The 9,755-nt window shown below is 44.2% G+C and overlaps 1 protein-coding gene across 3 annotated transcripts in view; it reads right to left on the minus strand.

Moving 5' to 3' along the window:
• Window positions 1-7,928, minus strand: part of LOC127452416 (protein Jumonji-like) — an 80,264-nt gene extending 72,336 nt beyond the window's left edge. For all 3 annotated transcript variants that reach the window (XM_051717828.1, XM_051717830.1, XM_051717829.1), the window contains exon 1: window positions 7,391-7,928. In XM_051717828.1, coding sequence (XP_051573788.1) covers window positions 7,391-7,435 — 45 coding nt within the window. In that variant the 5' untranslated portion in view covers window positions 7,436-7,928. The remainder of the gene's footprint in view (window positions 1-7,390) is intronic.
• Between the last annotated feature and the right edge of the window lie 1,827 nt (window positions 7,929-9,755).

Here is a 9,755-nt window from a genome sequence, read left to right on the forward strand (position 1 = left end):
CAGAACTTTTCACGTATGCCCTAAATTGCTCTATGTAACCAGTTGTTATAACCTTTACAAAACAGACTATAATTTATTAGTTATTGTGACAAGTGTCGCAAGAATTGCTGGGACGCTTCCCTTGCAGTCTTATGGATTGGATCGAAGGGCTTTGCTCAAAGGAGTAATGAAAATACATGTAATGGAAATAGATTTGATTATGATCCAACCCCTATTTGGGATTAAACCTGCAGCTTTTGAGTTAACAGCCAAACTTCTTAACCGTGAGGCTACCCCACTAAACATGCTATAACACTCACCTTTTTTCTAGACTGAACTAAAAACTCTGTAAAGTCAATGCTTAAATGATTTTGATTTGCCAGCGTTTGTAAATGTAGCGCTAACCAAAAGTGGGTCAGTGTAGCATAGGCTTTAGCTCCCCATTACTGTGCGAAGCAAACTGATGCCAAGGATGAGTCTGAGAGAGCTAAACATATATCAAATATCTTTGACTACTGAGGCCAAAGAAAATGTGTGAGACATAAGAGCTTACAGTTAAGATGGTCATCTCTGGCATATGAGATCTTTGTTCACTGTAAATATAGAGCAATATATGAAATTTTTGCTCTGTTGTCACATTAAATAGATTTGTTCCCTATCTGTCACTCACTCGACGTTGTGTCGATGTAGTGACACTAGGGGTCACTCTTGGGAGCCCGAGACACCTCTGGTCTTTGATAAAAGGCCAATGAAAATTGGCGAGTGGTATTTGCATGCCACTCCCCTGGATATACGGGTATAAAAGGAGCTGGTATGCAACCACTCATTCAGATTTTCTCTTCGGAGCCGAACGGTCATGCTCATTGAGCTGAATACTACTGTTCATTCACCTCTGCTGGATCTGATGGTGCATTTCAGCGGCTTCTCCCTCCTCTGCACTGGTGCACTGCAGAGAACGCCCCTGGGCGCTAAGGCAGAAAAACTAGAGAGTATATTTTCTGAAAGTGCTTTTTCCCCTCTAAAAGAGTATATATATATTTCTCTAAAAGAGCGGCACACACGGAACGTCTTTTTAAAGACCCCTTTCCGATTGTGTGTTATTCCTGGTTGCGGTCTTTATCTCTCAACTTTGGATGGTCATGATCGCTGTCTTTCGTGTCTGGGCACGAACCACACGGAGGCAGCATTTGTGGATGGTTCATGTTCTCACTGCGAGAACATGACCATGGCAACGTTGCAGTCGCGGCTTGTTTTCGTAAGAAAGCAAGCCACCCCAGCGGCTCCCCGCCTTGGTCCTTCTACCTATGGGTATGAGGCCAGCGCGGCTAGCACTGGGGGCGATTTGGGGACCCCAATGGGATCGTCTCTGCCGGGTATCCCCCCGCGGACCTCCCATTCCCCAGCACATTCGTCTGCCCCAATCAGGCTTCCGGATGAGTTCGCCAGCTCATCTCATGGTGAGTCTGGCTACTTGTTTGGAGCCTGCGAAGATGATGAGCTCTCGAGCGCAGCATCGGAGAGCGGGCTTGTCCAGTCGGACGCAGAAGCCTCAGCTGGGCTTCCCCCTTCGGGAACGAAGATCGCAGAGGCTGCCCTTGCCCCATTAAGGGAGGTGGGCAGTCGCATTCTCAACTATCTCGACGACTGGCTAATCCTAGCTCACTCTCGATACATGTTGTGCGCAAACAGGGACCTGGTGCTCTCACACCTCAGCCGACTAGGGCTTCGTGTCAACTGGGAAAAGAGCAAGCTCCTCCCGGTTCAGAGCATCTCTTGTCTCGGATTGGAGTTGGACTCAGTCTCCTTGACGGTGCGCCTTACGAACGAGTGCGCCCAGTCGGTGCTGGCCTGTTTGAAGGCGTTCAAACAGAAAACAGCGGTTCCACTGAAACTTTTTCAGAGGCTCCTGGGGCATATGGCATCCTCGGCGGTGGCCACCCCGCTCGGGTTGATGCATATGAGGCCGCTTCAGCACTGGCTCCAGACTCGAGTCCCGAGATGGTCATGGCGCCATGGGACACATCGCATGGCCATCACACCGGTCTGTCACTGTCTTTTCAGCCCTTGGACCGACCTCTCGTTTCTATGAGCAGGTGTTCCTTTAGAACTGGTTTCCAGGCGTGTCGTGGTCACAACAGATGCCTCCAAAACGGGCTGGGGCGCTGTTTGCAATGGGCACGCAGCCGCCGGCCTCTGGACAGGTCCACGACTGCATTGGCACATCAACTGCCTCGAGTTGTTGACAATTCTGCTCGCCCTGCGGAGGTTCTGGCCGTTGATCCAGGGCAAGCACGTGTTAGTTCGGACAGACAGCACGGCAATGGTAGCATATGTCAACCACCAAGGCAGTCTGTGCTCTCGTTGTATGTCACAACTCGCCCGCCGTCTCCTCCTGTGGAGTCAGCAGCACTTCAAGTCACTGCGAGCCACTCACATCCCGGGCAACCTCAACACTACAGCAGACACGCTGTCACGGCAGGTTACCCTCAGGGGAAAGTGGAGACTCCACCCTCAGGTGGTCCAGCTGATTTGGAGTCGATTCGGACGGGCACAGGTGGACCTGTTCGCCTCCCAAGAATCCGCCCACTGCCCACTCTGGTACGCCCTCACTGAGGCTCCCCTCAGCATAGACTCGCTGGCACACAGCTGACCCCCTGGCCTATGCAAATATGCGTTTCCCTCAGTGAGCCTGTTTGCACAGACCCTGTGCAAGGTCAGGGAGGACGAGGAGCAGGTCGTCCTGGTAGCACCCTACTGGTCCACCCAGACATGGTTCTCGGACCTCATGCTCCTCACAACAGCTCCCCCCTGGCGAATTCCCCTGAGGAAGGACCTTCTTTCTCAGGGACGGGGCACCCTCTGGCACCCACGCCCAAACCTCTGGAATCTCCACGTCTGGCCCCTGGATGGGATGCGGAAGACCTAAGTGGTCTACCACCCGCGGTGGTAGACACGATCACTCAGGCTAGGGCCCCCTCTACGAGGCACCTGTATGCCTTTAAGTGGCGTCTGTTCGCTAAGTGGTGTTCTTCCCGACGCGAAGACCCCCAGATATGCGCAGTCGGATCAGTGCATTCCTTCCTGCAGGAGAGGTTGGAAGGGAGGCTGTCCCCTTCCACCTTGAAGGTGTACGTTGCCGCCATAGCAGCACACCACGACGCAGTCGACGGTAAGTCCTTAGGGAAGCACGACCTGATCATCAGGTTCCTAAGAGGCGCCAGGAGGCTGAATCCCTCCAGACCGCGCCTTGTTCCCTCATGGGACCTCTCTGTAGTTCTACAGGGTCTACGGAGAGCCCCCTTTGAGCCTTTGCAGTCAGCCGAGCTTAAGGCACTCTCCTTGAAGACTGCCCTCCTGACTGCGCTCACTTCCATCAAGAGGGTAGGTGAACTGCAAGTGTTCTCTGTCAGCGAAACGTGCCTGGAGTTCGGTCCGGGTTACTCTCACGTGATACTGAGACCCCGACCAGGCTATGTGCCCAAGGTTCCCACCACCCCTTTTAGGGACCAGGTGGTGAACCTGCAAGCGCTGCCCCAGGAGGAGGCAGACCCAGCCCTGTCGTTGCTGTGTCCGGTGCGCGCTTTACACATCTATTTGGATCGCACGCAGAGCTTTAGAATCTCTGAGCAGCTCTTTGTCTGCTTTGGTGCACAGCGGAAAGGAAGTGCTGTCTCCAAGCAGAGGATCGCCCACTGGCTCATTGATGCAATAACTATGGCATATCTCGCCCAGGACATGCCGCCCCCGGTAGGGCTACGAGCCCATTCTACCAGAGGTGCAGCGGCTTCCTGGGCCCTGGCCAGAGGTGCCTCTCTAACAGATATTTGCAGAGCAGCAGGCTGGGCAACACCCAACACCTTTGCAAGGTTCTACAACCTCCGGGTGGAACCGGTTTCGTCCCAGGTAGTGGCACACAACACAAGCGGATAAGCCCGGGATAGCTGGCAGGGTGCATCGCTTGCACATAGCGCCTTCCACCTGCCTTGGAGCTGAAGACGTGTGCCATTAATTCCCAGTAGTGTTCACAAACTTTGTTCCCTGGTTGACTTCCTCCGAGCCCTGTCGCAGTCAAATTTTCGGAGAGACTCACTGCCAGCCCAGTACACGTGCTAACTAAGAGTCCTGTTCTGAGGTAGGTGCTCCGCATGTGGTGGATCCCTGTAAGGCTAACCCCATGCAATATATATCTTCCGCTAGTTCGTTTCCCTGTTGGCAAACTGCGTCTTCCTAGGGCAGAGCCCCTCTGCCCCAGTCTCCATGTTTGTAGTAACTCCTTCCCCGTTGGGTAGGATCTACCTTGAAGACTCTCCACATGGTCGAAAAGACCATGTGATGTATTCTTCCACTTAAATATCCCCCCCTCTCTTTGGGCGAGGTGTGGTCTCCCTCCCTTGGGAGGGACACCCCCCGACTAGACCTGGCGGCCCAGTCGGATAATCCCCCATCTTTTTTAGGGAGTGGAAAAAGAGAAGGGGAAAAGAGGCCACTACTGGGTTAAGCCTGTCTCTATCTTTTGGGTAGTTGACTTGTCCCCAAAGGGCCGTTCGACACTCATAACTATGTTGGGGGAGGTTACGTGTCGACCTGGTGTGCTGGCTATGAGGCACACAGTAGTCTGCCCACCACACACCACCAGTTCACGTAACACAGTTCAGCCAATTGTGGTGTTTCGTATAGGGACCCCTAGTGTCACTACATCGACACAACGTCGAGTGAGTGACAGATAGGGAACGTCATGGTTACTTGTGTAACCTCCGTTCCCTGATGGAGGGAACGAGACCTTGTGTCCCTCCTGCCACAACGCTGAACTACCCGCTGAAATGGCCGGACCTTATATCGGCTCCTCAGCATAAAACCTGAATGAGTGGTTGCATACCAGCTCCTTTTATACCCGTATGTCCGGGGGAGTGGCATGCAAATACCACTCGCCAATTTTCATTGGCCTTTTATCAAAGACCAGAGGTGTCTCGGGCTCCCAAGAGTGACCCCTAGTGTCACTTCATTGACACAACGTCTCGTTCCCTCCATCAGGGAACGGAGGTTACACAAGTAACCGTGACGTTTTCATATATCACCCTAGGGACAACGAGAGCCTTTAACAGTTCTGCGATACATGTTCAAGAAATTACAATAATCCACAGATGTGTGTTGTGACCTCACCTAATCCAGAACAACATTGTGTAATACTCTTAAAAAGAAAGAATGAGATCGGTTCAGACTGCATTGTGGGAACTGTAACAGAGCAACCACTGTGTAAAAACAGGCCAGTTTTCAATCCAAAGTGGTATATCAACTCTGCTGCTGATTCATGCAGTCCTAATCTTAAGTCTCTTGATCCCTGTGTTGATTTAATAACCAACCACATCCTGTTTGGCAAGTGAGAAGAATTAATGTAAAAAAAAATCTGAGTCTCAATATGCAGTAAATCAAAATGTGCTATTTATATTCATGGGACTGCTTTTCAAAAACACTAGAGATTTTTAGCTTAGACATAAAATTGCCTTCATATTGGACCATGTTTGATTTCTGCATGAACTTTTAAAAGTGATTGTGCTAGTAACTGATATCGACTGCTTAAAGGGACAGTTCACCCATAAAAGAAAACCATGTCATTATTCACTCACCCTCGTGTTGTTCCAATCCTGTAGACTTTCTTCCATGAAACACAAAATGAGATGTTTAGCAGAATGTTTAGTCTAAGTCACCATTCACTTCCATCACATGAGAAAAAGATGCAATCAAAGTGACAGACTGCCTGACATCCTTTGTGTTTCACAGAAGAAAATAGTAATATGGGTCTGGAACAACATGAGGGTGAGTAAATAATGACATGGTTTTCATTTATGGGTGAACTGTCCCTTTAGGAACTAGGCTTGCTGAGTGTGCTTCTAACAGACAGTGAAGGCTCCTTCACAAGTCTAAAATCTTAGCAACAGCTGTATTTGATCCACATTGCAATAATTACAGTGACTTCCATCTAAAGCTAGAGCAGAGAGCTTCATACAATCATCTGTACAGTCAAATGCACCATTCCCAGCCACATTTAACTAAAAATCTGTCCTTGTACTTCTAGCTGCACACATTTTTTTTCATTCTGAGGGCATTTTTGCCCCAAAATTTAAATTATGGGGGCATTTTTGTCACTTTAAGGCGCATTTCTGACCCTGATCTACATTTTTCAAAGCACACAGCCAGTGTTGGCATATACAAATATGCCCAAGATTATCATAATCTTACCCAGTCAAAATGATATTGTATAAATATAAGCAGCAGTAGCAGGCCTTAACAGTTTAAGATATTTCTCATCTTTTCTTAAAAACACAAGTCAATTAAAAATTAATAAAATATATAGGTTGCAATAAGTACAAATCTAATCATAAGTTGTTGTCCAGTAAAAGGGCACTTTTTAAACTATATATATATATATATATATATATATATATATATATATAATTATTATTATTATTATTATTTATTTATTTATTTATTATTTATTTTCTTTACATTTTATAGGTTTGAATGTCACTGATCAGGATGGAATGAATCCGACATCAAATATGGGTCAACCAAGAGAAAAGTAATCCTCACAACAAACAAATCTCACTCTGTTACAATGTTATATCAAAAACTGGATGCTGCTTCACCTAATTCAGTAGATAAAGAGCTCAGCAAAGAGTTATCAATTGTAATTTGATTATTGGGTTGGATGACGGCCGGGTTGGAGGTTTTGCACTAAAACAGAAACACCTGATAAGAAAAGACCCGAATAGAGGGTCAGTAGGGTACTAATTATTAGCATATTCTGTTTGCAATAAAGATGTAAATATTGCCAGCACCATTTAACCAGAGGTCAGAGATAGGCTGCCTCTACTACAGTACAAACATCAACACACGATTTAAATAGCTAAATTCGTGTGACACTGAAAAGCCGACGCACACAGAGAATTTCTTGACCGCAAAAACACACGTCCACAAACTACCACGCTGTAACCGACCCACTCAACACGGTGTTTCCCGTCGTCTCATATTAGACTCACGGCGCATCGACTACTGTTACTATATGACAAAACTGACAGTCGAAATCAACATAGCAACATGTCACAGACACCGGAAATGCGAAATGTAACAAGGCACACTTCGAAAGCCGAATGCAATATGTGGGTCAACAGCAAGATTCCCACCGTCCAGTCTGTCCTTAACCCCAAATTCGAAGTCGCCCACATAAGCTTTCCTAGCTGGTCTTTTTAAACATTTGACCCAATTCCGTCACCAAAACAGATGACAGCCTAACACAGGGGACAATAAAGATGTGGTTAATGTAAATAAAAGTGTTCTATTGATGCAGCCTGCACTGAATCTAATGGTCACGCGACGAGTAATCAAGATGATTAAATGTCAAATCTCCACTTACAAATTTCTTTTGAATGATATTTCTCTTCGGCCTTTCCCTACTCATTTTGCTCTCCAGAATTCATTAAAGGTCAGACGGCAACATCAAGTCTGATTTAAAAAAAAAAATATTTCCGTTGTTGTTGTAGCATGTGATTATTTAAATCCCTGGTGCAATATGTCGAGGTAGGCAGGGAATGTTTTATCCTGGCTGGCGTTGCCTCTCTTCTTTTCACAGCTCAGGACACGAACGAGGTATAAAGGGTCCAAATCTAAACATCCGTGACGATTAAAAAAGGATTGATGCAAAAAAACCACCACGGCAACATATCCACTGAAAGAGCAGCCAATCTTCCATTTGAACGCTACTTCGGCGTATTGTCAGTTCACCGCACCACATTCATGCAGTCAAAATAAAAGCCAGATTTGGGCTTCTACTCTCGTAGGTTATAATGTTTCGTTTAACATCACATTTATGCTAGTGCACAAGAGGCAAACACGCCAAACTGAAAAATCTGGAGTTGGGTTTTGGCTGCCGCTGTGCTCCCTCATATTGTGTGAACTCAATGGCACCGATGTTAATGCGACCTAGTGTCGTCTTAAGAGGCTCCGTCCTATCACTCACCGGCACGTTTAGCGGCACATTTGAAAAGGTTGGTGCAAATAGGCTAATATATATATATATATATATATATATATATATATATATATATATATATATATATATATATATATATATATATATATACCAGTTTTATTTTTTTTGTCCACTGAATTAAACCTGTGATGAAATAAAATGTGTATCTGCTGTCTATTGTACTGATTGTAAGAAGATCCAAAAGTTGAATGTTTGCATTAAAATATTTCACCATGTAGGACAAATAATTTTTTTTTTTTTTTTTTTTTTTTTACCATTAAATGTTATTGGGATTGTTGTCATGATGATGTAATTTACACTATCATAAAAAAACAACAGTGTTACTAAATTATAAAAATAAATAAATAAATAAAACAAAAGTAACCAAATATGTTCATGTGTTTAAATGACCTGCATCTGGTCAAAATGCAATAACAATCAGATTGAAACATATGAAGGTTGTATGTTAAAATACCGCAAAGACAAAATTTTATTAAAACTAAAATATACATTTTATGAACCTGTGTTATGAATAAATTACAACCAATAACTTAATAACAAATTAAAAAATGAATAATAAATGAACCTATAAACAACATAAATCCCTTACAATTGACATGTAACTCCCACTTTATGACAGTTGCACTTACGAACTGAATAAACATCTTCAAAAATACAATCAACAATTGTCAGTTTTGGAAACTCACACCCAGAATGCATTGTACTGTGCCAATGATGGTGAAATCAAGAAGTCCATAAAGATTATAGCAACTCCTCTCTGTGATAATCCAAGGATTTCTAAAAATAAAACCCCCTGATAAGCAATGGGTGTTGAGACTGATGGGGTACTTTCTCTACTACATTGTGAAATACGTGTGTGTAATTAATTTGAATAAGACAACAGGGAAAACTTTTGTAATGATTTGTGTTACTATTACTTTGCAATTCTGTTAGATGTGTCTCTTAATATACTTCTCCACAATACTGGGAATACTTTATAAACTGTTCTTGATACATAAGGGTGTAAATTGTTCTTTCAAAGTATCTATGCACCATGTTATAAGTAGCGTTTGATTTTTAAGCTTCAGATTTTATCAGTCTGCCAAACACTGTTTTTTTAGTTTTGGAATTTTGTTTTCTTTTTCTTCCTTTTTTATTAATTTTTTTATTTTTTTATTATTATAATTTATTTATTTATTTATTTTGCAGGAGAGCTCTGAAAAGGTAATACAGATGGTATATTCCTGTGATTGTGCTGCCGAAGAACTGGTAGTCTGTTCTTTGTCTTTCTACCCGGAAAGCACATCAGAAATGCCATCATTCAGTCAGTGCCTGAAGGCAGATAGGCCTCTTTAATTGGAACAGTGTTAAAATACCTCAAGAGGTATATCACAGCACAAGTGCCCATTTCATTATAGCAGAGACTTTTGGTCAGAGTTGCAAATGCCAAGGACAGGAAAACTAAACTGAGAAAACTTGCAATTGGTTTTGGGATCTAAAATATTAATTCACAATGGCCTTAAAGTACAAACAATTCATGAAAGAACAAACTACCTTTTTTTCAGATAAAATATGCATTTTAAGATTTCACAATATGATACTACCATTCACTAGCAATTACTGTTGATAGCGTTGATACACTAGTCATAAATTCATGAGCAAAAATGTACATTCATGAACATAGATGGCTGTGTTTTCTATTTATGACCTTTTGTCAATTTGAGTTTGAAAAGGAGGATCGTGTCGGTTG

The sequence above is a fragment of the Myxocyprinus asiaticus genome, chromosome 15, assembly GCF_019703515.2.
Source record: "Myxocyprinus asiaticus isolate MX2 ecotype Aquarium Trade chromosome 15, UBuf_Myxa_2, whole genome shotgun sequence".
Lineage (NCBI taxonomy): Eukaryota > Metazoa > Chordata > Actinopteri > Cypriniformes > Catostomidae > Myxocyprinus > Myxocyprinus asiaticus.